Genomic DNA, 26,620 nt, shown 5'->3' on the forward strand with positions numbered 1-26,620 from the left:
TCCATGCCACACCACATTGAAGCAGTAATTGCTGCAAAAGGGGCCCAAACTAAGTACTGAGTACATATGCATGCTTCTACTTTTCAGAGGTCCGATATTGTTCTATGTACAATCCTTGTTTTATTCATTGCATGTAATATTCTAATTTTCTGAGATTGTGGATTTGGGGTTTTCATGAGCTGTAAGCCATAATCATCACAATTATTACAAATCATGACTTGAACTATCTCATATATTAGTTTCACATCTTAAGTTGCAGTAGTCAAATAAATGAACTTTTGCACGATATTCAAATTTCTCGAGTTTCACCTGTGTGTGTGTGTGTATGTATGTGTGTATGTGTGTATATATATATATATATATATATATATATATATATAATATATATATATGTATATATATATATATATATATATATATATATATATATATATATATATATATATATATATATATATATATATATATGTATATGTGTGTGTGTGTGTGTGTGTGTGTGTGTGTGTATAATATAAATATATATATATATATATATATATATATATATATATATATATATATATATATATATATATATATATATATATATATATATAAATATAATATATTTTTTTTTTTTTGTAAAAGGTGAACTTATCCTTTTAATAAAACATTGGTGAAGTAAATAAAGTCTAGAGCTGTCAGAATAATACAAGGTGATTGGTATTTGGTTGCTGTGTGTTGCCTTCTGTGCCCTATTGAATAAGGCTGATAAACTTTTATGTGAAAATAAAATGTAGGGCCAAATGAAAGATAACTGCTTGGTAACGTACAGAGCTTCGTTTGGAATTCTTGCCATTTTGTTTGCTCTGCATTCCAAAATTTTATAGGAACAAAGATTTGTCTCGCAAAATTTTAACTCGTTCCTTTATAAATATAAGTTCTAAATATTATTTATATTAACATTAATTCAGTTTTATTTAGGAAATCCTATATCATGCTTTTTATTTACGTTTATTAGTGGGAATGCTTTAATAAGCATTCCCAGTATTGATATTCGTTTTTTATTATTAGTGGGAATGCTTTAATAAGCATTCCCAGTATTGATATTCGTTTTTTATTATTAGTGGGAATGCTTTAATAAGCATTCCCAGTATTGATATTCGTTTTTTATTATTCTTCTTCTTAATTAGTGGGAATGCTTTAATAAGCATTCCCAGTATTGATATTCGTTTTTTATTATTAGTGGGAATGCTTTAATAAGCATTCCCAGTATTGATATTCGTTTTTTATTATTCTTCTTCTTAATTTTAATTTTATTATTCCGTACGTTTTTTGGCTCTGCGTAACTTCTGCATACTTTGAGCTATTGAGACCATTCAACTTTTAAAATGTTCATCTCGTTCAGCTAACGATGGGACTTCTTCAAGTTTTTTTGTACTATTTATACTTTTTAAAATATTAAGCTTTTAGACACTTTTTTTTAACATTGAAGTCAATGAGAACATCCTTTTTCCTGCTTCAAAACACACGTTCTGCCAAAAGTTTCAGCTCCTTCATACTTTCACTTACAGACACCAAACAAACTTTAAAGCGGTCACAAAATATTCAGCTATCCAAACATGACTTTTCAGATTGATATCTTTTACGGTTTTTGTGAAAACGCAATTTACGTTTAGCGATTTTTTCAGAAAATGGAATCGGTTATAATGTAACCCTATGGAAGGGATTTAGAGTGTGTCATGTGACCTTTACAGTGGAGATCTTTGAAAACAAAAATTATCTTTAAAAAAAGGGCGAACAAATTGCTCTCACGCCCACAAGATCTACTTGTCATACACAATTTATATATCAAAACGTAGGTATGCTTGTCTGGTTTCAGGCAATGTGATCAGTTTTGTGATACGTATTTTAGTTTTAGTTCCAGGAGCTTCTAAAGGACAAGAGCGACAAAACCACTCTCATTGACCGTCCATGTTAAAAATTTTAAAAATTTTCCTGCAAAACACACAAAGACGCTCTTTTCTAAATCGCTGGCATGGCCACAATTTTAAGTTTATCAACATAAATTTCATATCGATGCGTTCACAAGGGCCGCGTCTTTCAAACGGTGAAGTCGCTGTATCGATCGCATGTACGGTTGTGGATTTATTACGTTTTGTTTGGAGGCGTAATTAATGTATTGGTCTGTGAATTAAAAGGCGTTTGTAATGGTATTTCTTTCCATAAATAGCTTTCTACCTCAGTGCAATATTCCTCCTCACTGACCTGGGGGGAGGGGAAACCTCTTGAGGGGGGAGGGGCGACCAGGAAGTCAGCATACTCTCTACTTTGCAGATAGAGAAAGGAGCTGTGTGTCCTAAAGATAGTGTAGTGGTTATGGTGAATGGCTTTGGTGGGGGCTCAGCTATTCAGCATTCCCACTCGCATTTTCCTCAGGGAATGCATTTTCTAGTTATTAGTGGGAATGCTTTAATAAGCATTCCCAGTATTGATATTCGTTTTTTATTATTCTTCTTCTTAATTTTAATTAGTGGGAATGCTTTAATAAGCATTCCCAGTATTGATATTCGTTTTTTATTATTCTTCTTCTTAATTTTATTCCGTACGTTTTTTGGCTCTGCGTAACTTCTGCATACTTTGAGCTATTGAGACCATTCAACTATTAAAATGTTCGTCTCGTTCAGCTAACGATGGGACTTCTTCAAGTTTTTTTGTACTATTTATACTTTTTAAAATATTAAGCTTTTAGACACTTTTTTTTAACATTGAAGTCAATGAGAACATGCTTTTTACCGCTTCAAAACACACGTTCTGCCAAAAGTTTCAGCTCCTTCATACTTTCACTTACAGACACCAAACAAACTTTAAAGCGGTCACAAAATATTCAGCTATCCAAACATGACTTTTTAGATTGATATCTTTTACGGTTTTTGTGAAAACGCAATTTACGTTTAGTGATATTTTATCGGTTATAATGTAATCCTATGGAGCAGGTTTAGAGTGTGTCATGTGACCTTTAGAGTGCAGATCATCCACAAAAAATATTATCTTTAAAAAAAGGGGGAACAAATTGCTCTCACGCCCACAAGATCTACTTGTCATACACAATTTATATATCAAAACGTAGGTATGCTTGTCTGGTTTCAGGCAATGTGATCAGTTTTGTGATATGTATTTTAGTTTTAGTTCCAGGAGCTTCTAAAGGACAAGAGACATGTTAAAAAGTCTAAAAAATGTTTCTGCAAAACACACAAAGACGCTCTTTTCTAAATCGCTGACATGGCCACATTTTTAAGTTTATCAACATAAATTTCATATCGATGCGTTCACAAGGGCCGTGTCTTTCAAACGGTGAAGTCGCTGTATCGATCGCATGTACGGTTGTGGATTTATTACGTTTTGTTTGGAGGCGTAATTCATGTATTGGTCTGTGAATTAAAAGGCGTTTGTAATGGAATTTCTTTCCATAAATAGCTTTCTACCTCAGTGCAATATTCCTCCTCACTGACCTGGGGGGAGGGGAAACCTCTTGAGGGGGGAGGGGCGACCAGGAAGTCAGCATACTCTCTACTTTGCAGATAGAGAAAGGAGCTGTGTGTCCTAAAGATAGTGTAGTGGTTATGGTGAATGGCTTTGGCGCGGGCTCAGCAATTCAGCATTCCCACTCGCATTTTCCTCAGGGAATGCATTTTCTAGTTCTTCTTCTTAATTAGTGGGAATGCTTTAATAAGCATTCCCAGTATTGATATTCGTTTTTTATTATTCTTCTTAATTTTAATTTTAATTTTATTCCGTACGTTTTTTGGCTCTGCGTAACTTCTGCATACTTTGAGCTATTGAGACCATTTAACTTTTAAAATGTTCGTCTCATTCAGCTAACGATGGGACTTCTTCAAGTTTTTTTGTACTATTTATACTTTTTAAAATATTAAGCTTTTAGACACTTTTTTTTAACATTGAAGTCAATGAGAACATCCTTTTTCCTGCTTCAAAACACACGTTCTGCCAAAAGTTTCAGCTCCTTCATACTTTCACTTACAGACACCAAACAAACTTTAAAGCGGTCACAAAATATTCAGCTATCCAAACATGACTTTTCAGATTGATATCTTTTACAGTTTTTGTGAAAACGCAATTTACGTTTAGTGATTTTTTTATCGGTTATAATGTAATCCTATGGAGCAGGTTTAGAGTGTGTCATGTGACCTTTAGAGTGGAGATCTTTGAAAACAAAAATTATCTTTAAAAAAAGGGCGAACAAATTGCTCTCACGCCCACAAGATCTACTTGTCATACACAATTTATATATCAAAACGTAGGTATGCTTGTCTGGTTTCAGGCAATGTGATCAGTTTTGTGATACGTATTTTAGTTTTAGTTCCAGGAGCTTCTAAAGGACAAGAGTGACAAAACCACTCTCATTGACCGTCCATGTTAAAAATTTTAAAAATTTTCCTGCAAAACACACAAAGACGCTCTTTTCTAAATCGCTGGCATGGCCACAATTTTAAGTTTATCAACATAAATTTCATATCGATGCGTTCACAAGGGCCGTGTCTTTCAAACGGTGAAGTCGCTGTATCGATCGCATGTACGGTTGTGGATTTATTACGTTTTGTTTGGAGGCGTAATTAATGTATTGGTCTGTGAATTAAAAGGCGTTTGTAATGGAATTTCTTTCCATAAATAGCTTTCTACCTCAGTGCAATATTCCTCCTCACTGACCTGGGGGGAGGGGAAACCTCTTGAGGGGGGAGGGGCGACCAGGAAGTCAGCATACTCTCTACTTTGCAGATAGAGAAAGGAGCTGTGTGTCCTAAAGATAGTGTAGTGGTTATGGTGAATGGCTTTGGTGCGGGCTCAGCAATTCAGCATTCCCACTCGCATTTTCCTCAGGGAATGCATTTTCTAGTTTTAATTTTATTCCGTACGTTTTTTGGCTCTGCGTAACTTCTGCATACTTTCAGCTATTGAGACCATTTAACTTTTAAAATGTTCGTCTCATTCAGCTAACGATGGGACTTCTTCAAGTTTTTTTGTACTATTTATACTTTTTAAAATATTAAGCTTTTAGACACTTTTTTTTAACATTGAAGTCAATGAGAACATCCTTTTTCCTGCTTCAAAACACACGTTCTGCCAAAAGTTTCAGCTCCTTCATACTTTCACTTACAGACACCAAACAAACTTTAAAGCGGTCACAAAATATTCAGCTATCCAAACATGACTTTTCAGATTGATATCTTTTACGGTTTTTGTGAAAACGCAATTTACGTTTAGCGATTTTTTCAGAAAATGGAATCGGTTATAATGTAACCCTATGGAAGGGATTTAGAGTGTGTCATGTGACCTTTAGAGTGGAGATCTTTGAAAACAAAAATTATCTTTAAAAAAAGGGCGAACAAATTGCTCTCACGCCCACAAGATCTACTTGTCATACACAATTTATATATCAAAACGTAGGTATGCTTGTCTGGTTTCAGGCAATGTGATCAGTTTTGTGATACGTATTTTAGTTTTAGTTCCAGGAGCTTCTAAAGGACAAGAGCGACAAAACCACTCTCATTGACCGTCCATGTTAAAAAAATTTAAAATTTTCCTGCAAAACACACAAAGACGCTCTTTTCTAAATCGCTGGCATGGCCACAATTTTAAGTTTATCAACATAAATTTCATATCAATGCGTTCACAAGGGCCGTGTCTTTCAAACGGTGAAGTCGCTGTATCGATCGCATGTACGGTTGTGGATTTATTACGTTTTGTTTGGAGGCGTAATTAATGTATTGGTCTGTGAATTAAAAGGCGTTTGTAATGGAATTTCTTTCCATAAATAGCTTTCTACCTCAGTGCAATATTCCTCCTCACTGACCTGGGGGAGGGGAAACCTCTTGAGGGGGGAGGGGCGACCAGGAAGTCAGCATACTCTCTACTTTGCAGATAGAGAAAGGAGCTGTGTGTCCTAAAGATAGTGTAGTGGTTATGGTGAATGGCTTTGGTGCGGGCTCAGCAATTCAGCATTCCCACTCGCATTTTCCTCAGGGAATGCATTTTCTAGTTATTCTTTTTATTCTTATCCTTTATTCCGTACGTTTTTTGGCTCTGCGTAACTTCTGCATACTTTGAGCTATTGAGACCATTCAACTATTAAAATGTTCGTCTCGTTCAGCTAACGATGGGACTTCTTCAAGTTTTTTTGTACTATTTATACTTTTTAAAATATTAAGCTTTTAGACACTTTTTTTTAACATTGAAGTCAATGAGAACATGCTTTTTACCGCTTCAAAACACACGTTCTGCCAAAAGTTTCAGCTCCTTCATACTTTCACTTACAGACACCAAACAAACTTTAAAGCGGTCACAAAATATTCAGCTATCCAAACATGACTTTTTAGATTGATATCTTTTACGGTTTTTGTGAAAACGCAATTTACGTTTAGTGATATTTTATCGGTTATAATGTAATCCTATGGAGCAGGTTTAGAGTGTGTCATGTGACCTTTAGAGTGGAGATCATCCACAAAAAAATATTATCTTTAAAAAAAGGGCGAACAAATTGCTCTCACGCCCACAAGATCTACTTGTCATACACAATTTATATATCAAAACGTAGGTATGCTTGTCTGGTTTCAGGCAATGTGATCAGTTTTGTGATACGTATTTTAGTTTTAGTTCCAGGAGCTTCTAAAGGACAAGAGCGACAAAACCACTCTCATTGACCGTCATGTTAAAAATTTTAAAAATTTTCCTGCAAAACACACAAAGACGCTCTTTTCTAAATCGCTGGCATGGCCACAATTTTAAGTTTATCAACATAAATTTCATATCGATGCGTTCACAAGGGCCGTGTCTTTCAAACGGTGAAGTCGCTGTATCGATCGCATGTACGGTTGTGGATTTATTACGTTTTGTTTGGAGGCGTAATTAATGTATTGGTCTGTGAATTAAAAGGCGTTTGTAATGGAATTTCTTTCCATAAATAGCTTTCCTTACCTCAGTGCAATATTCCTCCTCACTGACCTGGGGGGGAGGGGGGAACCTCCTGAGGGGGAGGGGCGACCAGGAAGTCAGCATACTCTCTACTTTGCAGATAGAGAAAGGAGCTGTGTGTCCTAAAGATAGTGTCGTGGTTATGGTGAATGGCTTTGGTGCGGGCTCAGCAATTCAGCATTCCCACTCGCATTTTCCTCAGGGAATGCATTTTCTAGTTTATTTTTAATAGACTAATATCTAAATGTCATAGAAAATTGCAAAATTTGAAGCCATTTTAAGATACAATTACCATGCTGAAAATCACCAGTATTTAGGTATGATGCCTCGTACACAGGATCAGTTTTCCTGGCAGGAAAACTGCCAGGACAGCTTTTGGCCAGGAAAACTGGCCGTGTGTATTCTCCATGGCAGTTTTCCTGGCAAGAAAAATTAGAGCATGTCTTCTATTTTCCTGCTGGGATTCCGGGCGGTATTTTTCTCTGCAGTTTCCCTATGGGGAAAGCCTGCAGTGGAGCATACACACGGCTGGGATTGCCAAAGCTCTTATGGCAGTTTTCCTGCCAGGAAAACCGGCCGTGTGTAGGGGGTAAAAGCTGTCGCAGGTTCTTGGCTTTCCCGGCGGTAAAAAGTCCGTTGGGAAAACCGATCGTGTGCGCCTGTTCACTGATGCCAGATCACCTCGACTTATGCAGTATACCAATATCGAAAAAGGGCTCAACTTTTTTTTATTTATTTTTTTGTTTTGTTTTTGTAATGTAATGTACACTAGGGGCCAGATTCACGTAGAAGTGCGGCAGCGTAACGTATCGTAGATACGTTACACCGCCGCAAGTTTTCATCGCAAGTGCCTGATTCACAAAGCACTTGCAATGAAAACCTACGCTGGCGGCCTCCGGCGTAAGCCCGCGTAATTTAAAGGGGCGTGTGCCATTTAAATTAGGCGCGCTCCCGCGCCGAACCTACTGCGCATGCTCCGTTTCGAAATTCCCGCCGTGCTTTTGCGCGAAGTGACGTCATTTTTTCGAACGGCGACGTGCGTAGCGTACTTCCGTATTCCCGGACGTCTTGCGCAAACAACGTGAATTTTTTAAAATTTCGACGCGGGAACGACGGCCATACTTTATACAGCACATACGTGTGCTGTGTAAAGTTAGGGCACCCAAAACGACGACTAAATTTGCGACGGGAAACTAGACTAGCAGCGACGTAGCGGACGCGAAAAAACGTTGTGGATCGCCGTAACTACTAATTTGCATACCCAACGCTGGTTTACGACGCGAACCCCCCCCCCAGCGGCGGCCGCGGTACTGCATCCTAAGATCCGACAGTGTAAAACAATTACACCTGTCGGATCTTAGGGCTATCTATGCGTAACTGATTCTATGAATCAGTCGCATAGATACTCTGAGAGATACGACGGAGTATCTGAGATACTCCGTCGTATCTCCTTTGTGAATCTGGCCCTATATGTTTCAGAACATGCTCTTAATTGCCACTTGACAAAAAGCTTGACCTGAAACACTTTGCGTTCATCTGAAATACAAGTTCCAAGCAAGTAGTATAGTGTATTTATCTGTCTACACTAGTTTATTACTAAACCTTGTGCTTTTTCCAGTGATAGCTTAAGCTCTTAGTAAATATACCTCCTTACAGTAGATGTGTCTGTCAAGCCAAATGGGGATTCTGTGTACAAGTCCTGACAAACCAGTGTTTTTTTTAACTCCAGCTTGAGAGCCTTTATTGTATTTGTCAGATGGGCTCCATACTTTTTGTGAAGCCTAGCATATACTGTAAATTAAGTGTAATACAAAAGAGACAAGATAATATTCATTTTATTTAAACATGTATAGCTACAGTTTATTTATGGGTGTCTATACTGATAAGACGGGGGGGAAGGTGAGGATAATGTAAAAAGAACAACTCCTTCTGGATGTTTTAGGCCTCATGCCCATGACGTTTACATGCTGACAAGTCTTCTAGAGTAAGGGATGCCGCGTACAGCCACCAGCATAAGTGAATGGCTATATCTGTAAGTGTGGTCATCCTCATGTAAAGCTCAATCACTTCTGCAGCCAAATTTAACCACGCATAAACCTATGGCAGAATTCGCCAAACACGAGTGCAGGCAGGTTTCCCAAGATATTTCTGATAGGTCTTCTTTGGTATTATTGTAAAACCAATGACCTCCAGATCATGCAAAGCAAAGTTGCCTTTAGCTTCATCTGTTAACATGAGAATAGTCTGAATGATCAGGCAAAAGTCAGTAATTTAGTTGAGGTGCAACTGTTTTCCAGGGGAATTCAGCTTCCATGATTGGATATATGGAGTCTTTTTATAATAATATATCTCCCTGAAACCCAGAATGTATGACTCTGGGCATCAGAACAAATAGGAATCGTTTCTGTTCGTCTTGTATAATCTCTGCAAGGATTATAAATCCAACAGTGACTTGTTAAGGTTGCATATATCTGTAGGCCCATTTATGAGGATTTCAAAACTCGGCACTAAATTACTGATTTTTATCTCTGGTCAGGATCTATTTTGACAGCTCTAACTTCCTATTGGGGGAAAAAAATGGGTATTCACAGTTGGGTATTTAAATTAAAAAGGAAATCCTAAAGCGGCAACAAAGAGATAAATGTTACCACCTCAGGGTCTAATGGGGAAAAAACATTGTTAACCCTAAATACAGACTGCTCTCCCAACCAATAATTTAGAGAATAAAACATGAAATTAGCCTAGATATGAGTAAATTGTAAGCCTACAGAGATGCACATTCCTCTAATTTCCCTATACAAAGTATCCTAAGGTGTGTCCTATGGAGTAAGAGGACAACTCTGTCGGTGCCTTGTGATCTAGAAAAGGGTTCAGTAACAACTGTTGACCCTAATTCATGCTCGGAGATTAGAGTACCATAACTATTCTAGTTACTCGTTTAGAGCCAAATCTAACAAAAAAAAAACACCTACTCCATATACTGCTATTATGCTGAATCCAACAGAAAACATGCAATATTATCTATAAAGATGCCAGAATAGTAGAATTTGGTGTTTGTGTATATATGAGAGACTACGTTGGACTTGTAAAGTAGGGGATACTAGCGACAGGTAAGACATAGGTGTCAAGTAAGTGGTCTTGTAGAGACTTCAGTCTGAGAAGTTAACAGAGATTAATATTTGTTATCACTCTGTTGGATATCGATCATGACCATGGATTTTACCTCTACTGGCAAAAAGTATTTCTTCTTCTGCAATAGGGCTTATAACTCCATACACTGGGAAATAAATGAATGTTTAGTTGACTAATGCTCTCTACAACAAGCTTTTCTTCATATTGCCTACTTACCAAAACCCAGGTCTCAAAGCTTTCTCTGTATGTGTGTATGTGTGTGTGTATGTATGTATGTATGTATGTATGTATGTATGTATGTATATATATATATAAAGGTTTCACTTCACTGTCTAAAGCCTCGTACACACGATCGGATATCTGATGGAATCTAATCCAATGAAGCTGACTTTCATCAGTCTTGCCTACACACCATCGGTCAAAAATCCAACCGTGCCAAAATGCGGTGACGTAAAACACTACGATGTGCTGAGAAAAATTAAGTTCAATGCTTCCGAGCATGCGTGGATCCGAGAATGCGTCGACTTCATTCCGAGCATGCGTGGATTTTTGACCGATGGACTTCCACACAGACGATCGTTTTTTTCTATTTTTTTTTTATCCACAGGAAAAATGTAAAACATGTTCTATTTTTTTTCACCGATGGAGCCCATACACCCATAGTCCATCGGTCTGTTTTCATCAGACAAACCGATCGTGTGTACAGGGCTTAACATGTCTGGGAGACTGAGATGCAGCTATTATTGAAAGTCTTCTCCTCCTTTCCAACCTTTTTATATTTTTTCATCTTTTGCTATAGTTTAGGATTCTAGATGAGGGGGGTTGCAGATGCATAAGGCTACTATGTAATACAACAGGGATCCTTAATATTTAATTTCCCTCAATTCCATCTGGGAGTCCACAAAGCCTAAAGGGTAGTTCTTAAGATCAGAAATGTTTCTATGTTGGCCATAGAATCCGCAGTGTCAAAAGATCATAGGACATACTGCTGGATAGAAAGATGAATTGGGATCTCGGAGAATCTGCATCCTCACGTGCTAGTTGACAGCCATGCCCTTACAAAAAATACAAATAAGAATGTGTAGGATTTTAATGGAGCTGACACTTCCCCACAGAAGACTTTAGACCAGCATATTTAAAAAAACATACATTTTATTACAGCATATTCATTAAATAATAACACTGGGGAATGCTAACCCCAAAAATGCATGGATAGAAAGATGAATTGGGAGCTCGGAGAATCTGAATTCTCACATACTAGTTGACAACCATGCCCCTTCAGTCTTACATAAGTATACCCTTTTATTTTCAGCACAGTTGAAACAAAGTTTTACTGTATATGCTAAAAAATAAATTATAATGACTTTTTTCTATCGGTACCTACTAAAAGATGCTGATTTTGATGCCTTACTTGGAGAGACATGTATGTGAAATTTTCATGGGTACACAGTAAATGTTTAGTGTAAGGAAGAAAATTTTGTTTCTTTAATTTTCCTATTTTTAACAAAAAAAGTAGCAGCGAGGGTAACTAGCAATGCAAAGCATGTCTTGCCAGGCATTGATGTAAAATGGTTACTATGGAGTCAGAGGACCTTGCTTCCAAATATTACAGCTGTATATGCCAAGTCATATATCTCTCAATGCATACTGCGTTCTGCTGCTAATTACATTGTGTTCAACTGGATCATCCTCGTCTAAGGAGAACAAAAGCACAGTGCACCGATGCATGTAAAAGACACATTTTACTATTTTGTATTATCTGATTTATGTTAGGAAAGTATTTATGATGTGGCTGAAATTTTTACTATTTAAAATTTTAAAATTATATATTTCAAATAAGGTCTTGCAAACAACCTGAGAAGAAATTGCTGCTTCTCTGGTTTAAAAAAAAATATATATATATATATATATATATATATATATATATATATATATATATATATATATAATATGCTGTTGAATGCATTTTAACCCCTTTTATGCCTAAGCCTTTTTCTGACATTTGTTGCTTACAAGTAAAATCCATATTTTTTGCTAGAAAATTACTTGGAAATGACATGGAAACCCCAAACCCCGAACTATATATATATATATATATATATATATATATATATATATATATATATATATATATATTTTCTTTATTTAAAAAAAAAAAAAAAGTATAATGTGAAAGATGATGTTGCGTCCAGTAATTGGATACCTAACATGTCATGCTTTAAAATTGCGCACTCGTGGAATGGCAGTAATAGGCAGTGACAGGTACTCTTTACTGAGGGATCTGGGGTCTGTAAGACCCCAAACTCCTCCTCCTGCACTTAAAAGCATTCAAAAAGCCAAGTTTGGCAGTTTTGAATATTGTTGGTTTTTGATTTTTTTGCGCCTATAAGTCTACCGTAAACCATAAGTGATGTCATGACATCACTTCCAGGTTACTAGATCAGAGACCTGAACAAAGCCAATTACAGTGGGGTGGGAGGAGGGGGAACGTCCCCTCCCCCTGCTTGGGATAACGACCTCTTTTGTGGCGTCAGTTCACACATCCTGTGCATCTTTGGCTCTGTATTTAAGGGCTGACTTCAGGCCAAAATGTTGTCTCTGAAACAAAGAATAGGGACGCACCGGACCCCTGCTGCGAGCCGCATCCGGCATCGGTGTGAACCCAGCCTAAAGCATTGGTGGACATCGGAAACTACATGCATGTCATTTTATTTCACCAATGTTCCACATTAAAAACAAACCTAGATATGAGTGGAAGCCAGATAACAAAACATATTTTTGGGTCAAGAGGTATACATTTGTCACAAAATAGGATGCACTTTTTTGCAAAATGATTGATTATCCATTCAGTCAATTAAATCATTTGTTTTCCAGGCCTTTCAGCCAGTGTGCCTTCTATATTATGGCTGACTTTCTGGCTCAGTTACTTCCGTATAACATGGACATAGAATATCATTATCAGTCAGTAATGAACTCTCTCTGCTTATGTAGGATAGTTAGCAGACATTTCCTTTATTTTTCTATAGCCTGTCAACTGTCCATTTACAAGCATATTTATTGGAGAAGCTTTTCGGTTATTTGGCAAGTTAATGTACAAACCATTCCAGTTAGCTTCTTGCTATTTATTATTGATTGCTCGGTATCCTTCTAGTCATAATATTCGGCGAGGGTGTACAAATACATTCTGTGCTAAAAAGCCCTCTGACCCATGTGATGTAAGACGTGCCCATTGAGAGGCTGGCATCTTTGAAAATAAATATGTTTTTTAGCATGATTTTAGTTTTTCTGGTCGCTGGTGACAATGAGATTATTAACATAATGTGTTTTTAAATTCAAAACGCAAACACATTAACAGCTGTGGCATATTTAACATTCACCGTATCTACAAAATATCATTTGCCCATCACATTTCTGTAGTTTTGTTCAGACAGCACATGCTGTGAGATTCCAAACGTTTGATGCTTGGTAAATTGGTAATAGAAGCCATCATGCTTGTTACATAAATGTTGGCCTATTTATTCCAGCCATTAGCTATAATTTAATTTTCCGAATCCCTCTAGTTTCCAGGTACTTCTATAAACAGCTTGTTAAGATTTTTTTATTTTTTTTTTATATTTTTTCTTTTCTTGGCCCAATTTAACATCCCTTATGTATCCATCACTGCTGTGGTTAAATGATACTTCTCAGCATGAGTCACTGGTTAATAATTTATGATGCTCTCTCAAGGTTCTCTTCAAAAGAAATAAAAAGCGGGGACCTGGTCTATGGGGGAGGATCAAAAGGGTGCCATATTTCCGCACGGAGAATACTCCTTGTCACACATGATTTGAAAAGTATGAACTATAACAAATTAGCCCAGATGACTAATAGTATTCAACGAGGAGGAAAATGGACTGCTTACATTAAAATTATCATAGAAATGTGTCTTTTGTTCATTCTGAAATCGTTACATTTATCTATTAAATAAGAAATAGGTTTATTAAAACCAGTGACTGCTTTGCTGACATATAAACACTGCAGAAAGAAGTTTACTAGTGTAGTCCGATCCCTTGTCTCATTGTAAATGATTGAGGAAGCCTTATTGTTGAGAATGGGAAACGGCTCTTCTATTCTACCGATCTCCCCCCCCCCCATGTACATTATTAGTCTTTGTGAAAGGTATAGAGTCACAGGCTATGGTATATTTATATTTGAGAATTTATAAACCCTGATGTTCAGACTGCCCGTCTTGTTTCTTGAGGTCCTGAAATGCTAGGGCTGTATAAACTCTGTCAAAATGACCCATTTGTGGAAAGTGGACACTCTGAGCAGGGGTGTCAAACTCAATTCCATCGAGGGCCGCATCAGCATTATGATTGCCCTCAAAAGGGCCAGTTGTATCTGTAAGATTAGATGCTCAGTGCATCCCCTCCCATTAGATGTCAAGAGCCACCCCACCATCAGAAGTTGAGTCCCCCACTCTCCCTTACATTACAGTGCACCACCCTTTCCTTATGCTGCTGCTGGGAAGAAGCTGGGTGCATTGCTAGAAAGCAGAAAGTTAATGGTCTTGAGTAGGACCAGAGGAGGGCTGGAGCTCTCTTGCAGCTTCAGGAGAGGTGCAAGGGCCACATGAAATGACCTGGAGGGTCGTATTCAGCCTGCGGGCCTTGTGGTTGACACCTGTGCTCCTAGTGTATATAGTATAAGATGCATGGTGAGATATATATATTTTTTTTACGGTGTAGTTTTTTGCTACAAATTTTTGGAAAATTAGGTAAATAACTTCCTCCCCCCTCAAAGTTGTAATTTGTAACTTTAAGTTGATTCTCACTTCCGGCACAGGCATGCTTTTACAATTAAACTACAAAACGTTCTTCTACTCCTCCCATGTATGGGGATACCACCACATGCATGTGTGAGACTTTTTCACTTCCTAGATAGATAAATAATTATCATTTCTTGAGGCCCGGAGTGCCAGGACAGGAGAAACACCCAAAAAATTACCACATTTTTGCAAAGTAGACCCTCCCAACATTTTTAATTTGAGGTGTGCTTAGTCTTTTGAAGATGTTGTTTTATCGTATAATCCGACCACCTGTATGCTCCATCAGACAATTGTTGTCGAAATTTCCGACAACAAATGTTGGAAGGTCATGCTCTCAAATTGTCGGATTATCCGATCGTGTGTACAAACGATCGTGTGTACACATCCAAAGTACAAACATGCATACTCCAAAACCAATGCTAACCATCAGACAACATTGGCAGTAGTTGCCCAAAGGGTGGTGCTAAAGAGCTGAAAAACAACGTAGTTTCATGCATGTTGGCTGAAAAAGTTCTGCCATCTGTATACGGAACAAGTTCTTGGCCAATGCCCTTCGGACAAAATTCCACGGATTTGTCCGATGGAAGTCCGATTTGTGTGTATGAGGCTTTAGAATTACACCCTAAAGCACATTCAGCTACTCTTCCTAAGAATAAGGATACTACATTTTAGACTTTTATACAGCCTAACTGCATAGAGGGGCCCAAAATCCAATTGGCACCTTTTTGGGCTTTCAAGGGACATAAATGATGCGTCGAATTTCCTAACAATCTGTCCCATTTTTGGAGTTCCTGAAGTACCAGTGCCAACAATACTGAATGCATTTTGGGGCGTAAACCTCCCAAGGTAGTTTTTAAGAGGCACAGTGAGACTTGTAAGAGTTTTTAATTTTAGAATAATTTGAATTACTCTTTAAAAACTACTTCTTCTGTGTATAGTAACCACATGTGTGTGACTTTTTCAGTGTTTAGGCTAGTTATTTACCTGACATTGTATCTATTGTGTATCAAAAAAAATCAAGCAACATTGTATGAAAAATTAGTGGTAAAGGATTATGGCTTAGTGTAGCATCGCCTATAGCAGTCCCCATCCCTGTAATCCTAGCCTGCTGGCATGTGGCTGCCCCCAGGAGTGCTATGTTCACTGGCCAGGAATACAGGGGGGTGAACAAGAGTCCCTGTCATTACAGGAGTGCAGCTGTCCACAGGGAATGGCTGGGACTGGTGTCTTGTCAGAATAAAGTTGGTGGGACATGCAGGTGGTTTAGGCTGCGGGAAGAGATGTGGTCAATAAACAGGCAAAGGATCAGGGACACTGTTGATGGCTGTACTGGCTCTGGTGACCGTGATGTGACTAGGGATCAGGAACATTGTTGCTGGCTGCTCTAGTTGATGATGGTCACGTGTTTGGTAGTGCTACCAATCAGGAACACTGTTTATTATTTACTTATATAGTGCCGATAATTTACACACCGCTATATGTGTGTGTGTGTGTGTGTGTGTGTGTGTATATATATATATATATATATATATATATATATATATATATATATATATATATATATATATATATATATATGTACACACACTGTATATTGAATTCACATCAGTAGCTTGCATCCTAACTCACATTCATACATATACATACTAGGGACAATTTTGACAGGACCCAATTCATCTATCAACATCTCTTTGGAATGAGGGAGAAACTGGAGTACCCGGAGGAAACCAACCCATGCATAGGGAGAACATACACACTCCATGCAGGTGGTGCCATGGTTGAGATTTGAACTGACAACCCCAGTGCTGCCAGGCAGAAGTTCTAACCACTTAGCCACTGTGTGTTGCACAGTGGCTGGCTGCACTAGTCTGGTGACACTGGGATTGGTGCTGTGACAATCTTGATCACTGTTGCTGGCTGAACTAGTTTGGTGACACTGTAACTGGTGTGCCGGTGATCAGGGACACGGTTGCTGGATGCACTGGTCTGATGACACTGGAACTCGTCAGAGGAGGTCAAGGGCATGCAGGAACAGGGAGAAAATTGAAACCCTGTGCAGGTAGTGCCATGGTTGGAATTTAAACTAATGACCCTAGTGCGGCCAGACAGAAGTGCTAACCACTTAGCCACTGTGCTGCCCAGTTACTGGTTGCACTGGTCTGGTGACACTGGCACTGGTGTGGTTGCGGTCATGAACAGTGTTGTTGGCTTACATCTGTTTGGTGACACTGGCACCTTTTTAAGGCCCCTTTCACACTGGGGCGTTTTTCAAGTGTTTTTTGAGCGTTATTCGAGGGAAGCCTCATCTGCAATCCCAATGTGCTGGTAAAGCACCGCTAAGACCCTAACGTTTTAGGGCGTTTTTGCAGTGCCTCAGTGTGAAAGGGAAAGGCGTTTTTTACAGCGCTTTCAATTCATTTCAATGGAGAGGGGCCTTTTTGGAGCGTTTTTTTCAGTGCCCAAAAGCTGCTCCAAAGATGCTGCTTGCAGGACTTTTCTCAACGCCCTGCCAGTGCAACGCCTCAGTGTGAAAGGGTAAGACGTTTTTACAGCGCTTTCAATTCATTTCAATGGAGAGGGGTGTTTTAGGAGCGTTTTTTTCAGCGCCCAAAAGCTGCTCCAAAGATGCTGCTTGCAGGGCTCGTGTGAAAGGGTCCATTGAGAGAGCGTTTTATGAGCGTTTTAATAGCGCTATTTTTAACGCTAAAACGCTGTAAAAACGATTCCGTGTGAAAGGGATCTAAAGGATAAGTTCACTTTTTTTTTAAATACACACCTTTTTGTAGGTACAAAATTGTTTATTCATTGAATTTTTTTTATTATACTGGAGCCTGTAAAGCATTACACCTGCGATCAGCAGATTTGCCGTTGCAATGCATGATTCCTGCAGACTCTGCCTGTACTTCCGATGAGGACTGGCAGTTACTGAATGGTAGGAGAAGGAATCAATAAACTACAAGGATGCTCACCAGTGCCCTCGCAGTTCATTGCCGGCGGTACTTGTAACCTATTCATTCACAGGAAACTCTAAATAAATGACAAGGCCGTGTGGGTGGAGCCTAGCTTCTAAAACCTTTAACCCTTTACAACCATGTTCAAATCTAGTACAACTGATGAGATGGCTGTTTCCAGACAGGGTTCATTGTGGTAAACACAGCTTTACAGTGCTTATTACACAGAGGACTTGGGAGAATTTTTTTATTGCTGGAAGAGCATCCAAAAATGTAAACTGCTATTTTTTGTGTAACGTATGATTCGTAATTGAGAACATGTAACAAACATAACATATGTTTTCTCCCAATCTGCATACGTAGAAATACACTTTAAGGTTTGCTATTGCAGCCTTTTGCCTGCACAGGCCTGATTAAAATGAAAAAAAAAAAATGTGGTCATTTTAGCACATGCATTCCGTTGTTATGGTACAGTCTGGGTTTCTAAAGTATTTCCTAATTTTCTGTTACAGGATGGAGGATTGCTTATTAACAATCCATGTGCACTGGCCCTTCACGAATGTAAGTGTTTGTGGCCAGACGTGCAATTCCAGTGTGTGATCTCTCTTGGCACAGGACGTTATGAAGGTGAGGGCAAGAGCACAGCAACACACACAAGTCTGAAAGCCAAACTGTCCAATGTGATCAGCAGTGCCACTGATACAGAAGGTAAGCAATCATTCTCCGGTGATTTCATTAATATTTTCACCGCCTTTTATATGCTTCCCGTTTCACATACAGATTACTGTAAATACCCCAAACCTACCGATAACTTCTCTAGGAGCACCTGACTAGATTAGTTTTTACAATGAATGTGATGTATACATTTCTTGTGATATTAAAACAAATGTGTATAAATTGAAAGTCAATATTGCGGTATCTGAAACACAAGTTCAATAAAAGTAATGTGTTTACAAAAACATGGAGGCTCACCAGAATATATTGACCCCTTAATTGCAGGTAGGCCAAAAACTGAGATGAGTATGCCTAATCTAATGTCTACCTCCTCCTTCCAGCCTGCATGGATCTTATGTTGGGTTTCCACTCCACTTTCTCTCATTCTTAAAGTGGATGTAAACCCGATTTCAAGAATTTTGAGCTGGGCACATATATCTGCAGTTGTTTTTTATCTCTCTTCAAAGCACTATGTCCTGTAGCTTTCTCCTGCTCCATTCTTCTGTTATCAGCCTGATAACTCCTGACAAGTTCTCCATCACATATGATTAAAACAGCCTGAGTTTTGTGTTGGGGAGGATGCTATAAATAGATTAGCAGAGAGCTGAACTATTCAACGAACCGCTCTGAAAGTCTCTACCTATGTGGAGAGGGGGTGTGTGCCTTTCCTCCAATCAGCTATCTTGGCTGTATGCCCAGGCTTCGCTGCAGTGTTGAACAGAAAGACAAAATCTCCTAACATGATGTGAACTTTCTAAACAGTGTATAAAGCTGAAGACAGCAGATATACATGTAAAACATATGTAAGGAGATTAGTTTCATCTGTGTATCATCTGAGGCCTTCACTGGGTATATGTGAGGGTTTACATCCACTTTAAGTGTTCATTCACACTTATGAGATTTCCATTGCGAAGTTACCGTGCAACTTTATGCAACCTTGGAGGAGTGTGACTTTGTTACGACTTTGGTTTTGACCAATGTGATTGTTTTGGTTTGTGCTCTACAAAGTTACTAGACATGTGCAGAATAAAAACATTTTTTTTTTTTTTTATTTACCAACTAATTCCAAATTTTCAGAACAATTTGAATTCGTATTCATTCTCCATTACATGGAGGGGGGATCTGGGGGCCCCCGTGTTAAAGAGGGCTTCCAGATTCTGAAAAGCCTCCCATCCCCAGACCTGGCCAGTGGTTGTGGGGAAGAAGGCCATGGGAACAAGGTGCTTTTTTTTTCGGGGGGGGGGGGGGTGTATTATTCTAGTGTTATCACATAAATGTATTCATTTTTAAAGTTTTGTATAATACTATATAAGCTCGCCAGATGTATATGACTCCCTTAACAGGAAGGAAAGTCAAGGTCACATTCCACTTACAAGTGGTGTGTCTTTGAACCATCCACCAGTGGTATTCATACAAGGGTCACTGGAACAATTTTCAAAGTGAGTCACAAGCACATTAAAGAAGAGCTCCAGTCTTCTGTGAAAAAACTATAGCTGCTGACTTTTAAACAGGCCACTCATCTGTCCCATGATCCAGCGGTGTGCTCACCCCAGCCGGTTTCAATTTTTCTCTTCTTTCCCCAGTGCCGGCATCTTAACTATGGGCACCCTGGCTGTGACAGCTTGCGGCTTCACAGCCGACTTCCCACTGTGCAAGCGCGAGTGCCGAGCATTGTGAATGGCCCTGCAGTCTTCTGGGACCTGGCACCTGTCCCAAAAGACTGCAAGGAGGGAGAAGAACTTTTGCTTCTGATCGCCTAGGTCAGTGATGGTGAACCTTGGCACCCCCAGATGTTTTGGAACTACATTTCCCATGATGCTCATGCACTCTACAGTGTAGCTAGACATTATGGGAAATGTTGTTCCAAAACATCTGGGGTGCCAAGGTTCGTCATCACTGGCCTAGGTGGTCGGAGTGGAAGCTGGAGCAGTTGCCTGTCAAGATTGGTTACCTGCTCCCCAAAAGTGTCAATTCTTCAAGAGTTCTTAAAGGGGAACTTCCTCTTTTGGGTGGAGCTCCGCTTTAAAGAGTACTGTGTCTTTTTTAAGGCAACCACCAATGAGATTTTTATATGTATGTATGTATGTATGTATGTATGTATGTATGTATGTATGTATGGCTCATCAGAAATTGACCACTTTCTTTTACAAAGTGAATCAAATAAGCGTGCTTTAGAACCACTCTCCTCTGTTTGTACTATTATTAAACCAAGCTGGAATGAGGTCTTCTGCTTGGGCCCCTTTCACACTGCTGTGACTTAAAAGTTGCGTGATTTTGGCGTTTTCAGGTAATGTCTGTGTAAACTTGAGGTCTATGGATCTCAACTCACATCAAAGTCAGACCAAAGTAGTACATGGATTACTTTGAAGCCGGTGCGACTTTAATTCGCACAGTTATGACTGGTTATCATTGGGTACAACTTGTCATTCGCCTCTGATGTCCAAAGTCGCAGGAAAAGTCGCTCAAGTGTGAAAGGGGCCTTAATCATCCTCCGATTTGCTGCCAGATATTGCTCGAAATAAAATAAAAAATAAATGCACCTTCATAGTATGCTATCCTTAAAAACAAGCACTTTATTAAATACTACTCACAGAATCATAAAGAGTTAATTCCCCTTTAATATCAGTCCAGATTTTGCATGTGTGATTACCCTTCTGGTCTGTGTGTAATGACCTCTCCCCCAGCCAATGCATTTCGTCTTGCGAATTCTTCAGGTTGTGTTTCTGTTTCACATGCCTGCAGCACAGGGTGCACGATTATTTTATGTTAAGTAAAGACACATCTATCGATAAAAATCTACATTCATTTTCCATATTGTATATTATTAAGGTGTTACTAAACCTACAACCATAAAATCAGTCTGTATATGCAGTAAAGCATGCTTGGTATACTCCATGTAGAACCTAAGGGGTTAATCATACGCATTGTAAAAAAAAAAGTCTGTTTGATCCCGTCTTCTTTGATCCTCCCCTTCCTCCAAAGTCCCCAATCCTTCTGATAGTACAGAGCCTTGGGGGCACTCTATACATGCTCAGTTAGGTGTGTATTTGGGGGGTGCATGTGATTGGCACAGGGCCAATCAGCACTGTACAGACAGGGGGTCACGTCATGCAGCCTCATAGGACAGTCAGTAGAAAATGAATACTCTTCCCACAAGCTTTAACCAGTGTTAGGCCAGACACTGATGGACGTTGCAAGACTGCTATTTACTACTGATGAGAAAGGGTAGTTGGCAGTTTATTTTTACAAAAATGATTGCATTTTCATTTTCTGTGTACTGTGGGAGACCAGATATAGTGAGTGCAGGGTCCTGGTTTTGGTAAAAATGTTATTATGTTACAATTTTATTTTGAGAAAAGCAAACATATTTTTTTTTTTTTCTGTCACCGACCTTTCCATCAATCAAAGTTCCCTAGTCTATTGCCCCTTGTACATTCCCTGGAATAAAGAGATAGTTAGTTTGTTTACAATCGAAGTGCCATGGCATCCTGGGGCACTGTCTGTAGTCGGCAGGGATGCTGCAACATCCCGGTTGAATAAGAGTGTAGATCGAGCTTCTGCTGTGCTGATGTACAGTTCGGAGCTCCGTTGATCTCGGCCCCTTATAGATACAGCACGGCATAGTGGAAGCTCCATCAGGGGAACAGTGCAGAGCGGTGGATGGGCATAGTGTCTTCTTGAGTACTGACCTGCTCCACCTCCTACACTGCTCTGCTAAACAAACCGTTTACCTGGCAGTGGGGGTGCAGGTACAATCTGCATTTGTTAAAAGTGTGTGTGTGTGTGTTTGTGTGTTAATACGTATGTATGTACTTTTTGTTAATACAACCTTAATACAGTATTTTTTACATTTAGTACAACCCAGGCCTCTGCAGTTAGAAGAGCAGTTGAGGAGTGGTAAAAACATGGCTCAATTGTATTGTTTTACTGTCTCCCCCCCCCCCCCCCCCAACCTCATGTGTGAACAAGCCTTTAGCCTGGGGTGCCTCCAAGACTAAAATGTTTTTTTTAAGGGCGCCATGACTGAAAAAAGATTGAGAAACGCTGGTCTACACTGAAGCAGCTATTTCAATGCCATGAACACAGAAGACCCCATCTGATGTTCTACATGTCACTAAATAACACTTTATATTAAAATAAATAAAGCTTGTGGGCTCGGGAGTGCATCCACACTTGTGCTCCCATAGCACACAGAAGAGGAAGAGCGGAGAACGCCGGCGAGGAACATCAGAAGACAAGGAAGGAGGCCGCTCTGTGCAATACCATTCGCTAATACAGAGTAGCCAGAGTACAGAAAAACCTTATACAGGTTAGATAGGAGAGGTAGAAGGAGGAGGGAAGTTCAAAAAATAGTTAGTCTTGGGCTATTCTTCCACATTAAGAAATTGCCAGAAATCTTATTTCACATACTCGTAAAGATAAACCATAGTGGCTGAAGTCCAATGAAATACCAAGTGATACAATTGCCTACTCACCAGACATAGTTGACCCCATTTGCCATATGGCAACAGGAGTCCAATCAGGCTTAGTGGTCTCTGTCACCATAGTAGGAAAGAGAGCCGACCAATCCCCACACGATGTTCAGATCCCGTAGATCCGACACTGAGAACTCTTAGTGAGCAAGATGAACCAGAAGGAAGAAAACTGAGATCCTTGTAGCATAAAACAAATTCCAATAGATTTATTGCATCTTGCTGCAAGGTTACAATAGATTAAAAACCTCTTCTTGCCCCGCGCAATTGGTGAGAACAGCGAGACCCATGTAACAGGGTTGGCGAGCGTTCCACCTGGGGCCTAGCATAGCGCACCGTGCGTATCATCTCGATGCGTTTTGTTCTGTTTTTTTCCTTCCGGTTCACCTTGCTCACTAAAAGTCCAGTGTCGAATCTACAGGATCGGAACATCGCGAGGAGGGGCTTGGTGATTGGTCAGCTCTCTTTCCTACTATGGTCGTGGAGACCACTAAGCCTGATTTGAATCCTCTTGCCATATGGTAAAAAGGGGCAACTATGTCCGGTTAGTAGGCAATTTTATCACATGGTATTTCATCTGAAAATTTGTAATTTGCTGTTCATACTGTATTTCAGCCATTATGGTTGTTATTACGAGGATTTATTTTTAGTGGATGTCACTATTACTGTTTGTAGAGATATTTCACATTTTTTACTTTTTTCACTTGAATTGTATTTATATTTCATCATTTGATTCATGAATCATGTCTATTTTATCCACATTTTGATTAATAATTAGGCTGGGGGTGGAGTCACCCTAGTGGGCCGTTTAACTCTTTAATTACTTGTTTGTATGTCACAGCAGCTGTCACTTTTAGCACTTTAGATTTTAATTAAAATGATTGGAATGCGTGTATATGCTTTTGATATATTTGCACATTCTCCATACTGTATGAAGTATACAGAGCAGCAGAGGACAGCTAAGTTTCAACTTCTTCATGTGCCTTTTACTGTGAGAGCCCAAAATAGGTCTAACAATTGCATTCTGTCCTATGAATCTTTATTAAAGTAAACCATGCTTTTGTAAGTTAAATCATATTTTTTGCTGCATTGATTGCCTATGTTACAGTTCTAAAAGAACACCTCAAGCTGGAGAAAACACATTTCACAATGTTGACACATGGATGAGGTGGTCACACATAGTAAGCGCCGTAATTATAAAGGATTCTATGTGAAATTCACCCAGTAAATAATTTAGTGCCATTCACCCCAAATGACATTTTACAGCATTTGCCTGACATGCCCTTTTTATCACAATAACGTGGCAGATGGTTGTGTCATTTAACAGCTGTTGAATGACACAAGTACAGTAAGCTATCAAACTGCTTTTACGCCTGCTAGTGAAAGTGCCAGCTGGGATGTTCCATAGTGCTGAAAGTGGACATTTGGACGGGTATCCCAATAGCCAGGGGGCAGTAAGCATGCAGTTCCACTGCTGGTGCCAGCTTGCATACTTTTCAGCATTGGAGGGTGCTTTTAGATGGATTTCCCTAAAACACTGTACCCAAACAACATTTTTACCATTTTGTTCCCACAAATAGAGCATTCTTTTGGTGGTATTTGATCACCTCCTGAGTTGTTTTTTTTTTGCACTATAAACCAAAAAAAATGTAAATTTTGAAAAAAAAATGTTTTTTGTTTCTGTTATAAAATGTTTTAAAGGGGTGTTCCAGACTTTTTTTAAGTTTATTAAAAGTCGGCAGCTACAAAAAGTGTAGCTGCTGGCTTTTAATAAACAGACACTTACCTGCTCCACGGTTCCAGCGACGCGCCGGATGGGGCTCCGCTTCTCGCCCCCCCTCGCCGGCCGGCGTCTTCATTCCTAGTGTGGGCACCCGGCAGTGACAGTTTTCGGCTTCACGACCGGGCACCCACTGCAAATGCGCGAGCGGCGCAGCACGGTCCGATTGAACATGCGCTCGCCTACAGGGAGGGGCTGCAATAAGGCGATTAAGCTAATCGCCTTACCAGCCCCTCGGCGGAAGGAGGAAGTGGGACAGGAAGTCCCACTTCTCCTGAAACCCCCACTCCCCCCCCCCAAAAAAAATTACATGCCAAATGTGGCATGTAAGGGGGCAAGGAGTGGGTTAAGCGGAAGTTCCATTTTTAGGTGGAACTCCGCTTTAAGTAAGTTTTTCTCCTTCACTGATGGGCACTGATGAGGCTGCACTGGCAGGTATTGATGGGCACTAATATGCATCACTCATGGGACTGAAAGGCTGCACTGATGGGTACTTATGGGTGGCACTGATAGGTGGCATGGTTGGCACTAATGGGTATCTCTGTAAAGGTGGCACTGGCAGGCACAGATTGGCATACTTTTTGGACACAGATTGGCATCCCTGGTGGTCCTGGATGGGCATCCTCAGCGCAGCGATAATCAGCGCAGACCCCCATGCCAGGGAAGCAGTCGTTTGGCTCTCCTCTACACGCGTCTGTCAGACGTGAGAAAAACCCGATGCATGGCTCTTCCTGTTTAGACTGTGATCAGCTGTGTTTGGACACCGCTTTTCACGTGGTAAAGAGTCTCCGTCAGACTCTTTATCGAGATCGGTGTTGTGATGTGTCAGACTGACACGCTGCACCACCAGTTGTCGCGCTGCGCACCGGCTGTTATCCTGAAAGATGTCATATGATGTCCAGTCAGGGTAACGGAACCACCGCCCGGCATTCATTTTTCTATAGGCCGGACGTAAAGTGGTTAAGGGGCCCCTTTGTACCCCTAATCAGTCCACTCAGTGAACAGGTATGAAATGTAAATTAATGGAAAAAACAACACATCTGTTAAAAAATAAATTAAAAATTCTGTGTGTAAATGTCATTGATATTTACTTTTCAAGTTCCAGCAATGTTAAAAAGTGTCCCACAGCAGATCTCCTTCAGTACTGGGTTCCCAAAAGGGCGGAGTGTGTGTCCCGCCGCCTTACATTTTAAACCTCTGGATCAAGAAAAAAAGGGATCCCAACAGTGGCATGGTTTTAACATCTGCATGTAACTATGAGGAGGTATCTCCCTGGAGTTCCTGCTGGAACATTAATGGCAATATTTGGGCTCCGTCCAAATATAGGCACTCGCATTGCCCATATTTGGACAAGTACCAAATATGGGCTGGGGGATCTGACCTGCCAGCACTCCCTCAGGGTGCCAGGGATACTAAAGATCCCAGTACCTGTGAGCATCGGGGCTCTAACGCTTTGGAAGGGGAATGTTTCCCAAAGAATTGTAGGGTGAATGTTTGGTAAATTGGCCACCAGTCTTTTTTTAAATATACTCTTAAATCTCTCAGGATGTGGGAGACATTTTTATTTTTTATATTTTAGATTATCATCTAGATCAGGGGTCTCCCAAACTATGGCCCTCTAGTTGTTTAGGAACTACAATTCTCATCATGCCTAGTCATGTCTGTAAATGTCAGGCCCCGTACACACGACCGAGGAACTCGACGTGCCAAACACATCGAGTTCCTCGGCGAGTTCAGTGTGGAAGCCGCCGAGGAGCTCGGCGGGCCGACTTTCCTCATTGAACAACGAGGAAAT

At 39.7% G+C, this 26,620-nt stretch overlaps 1 protein-coding gene across 5 annotated transcripts in view; it reads left to right on the forward strand.

The window, feature by feature from the left end:
- PNPLA8 (patatin like phospholipase domain containing 8) overlaps nt 1-26,620 on the forward strand; it is a 79,724-nt gene that overhangs the window by 48,484 nt on the left and 4,620 nt on the right. For all 5 annotated transcript variants that reach the window (XM_040343828.1, XM_040343829.1, XM_040343827.1 and 2 more), the window contains one exon: nt 18,372-18,567. In XM_040343828.1, coding sequence (XP_040199762.1) covers nt 18,372-18,567 — 196 coding nt within the window. The remainder of the gene's footprint in view (nt 1-18,371; nt 18,568-26,620) is intronic.

The sequence above is a fragment of the Rana temporaria genome, chromosome 3 (assembly GCF_905171775.1).
Source record: "Rana temporaria chromosome 3, aRanTem1.1, whole genome shotgun sequence".
NCBI lineage: Eukaryota > Metazoa > Chordata > Amphibia > Anura > Ranidae > Rana > Rana temporaria.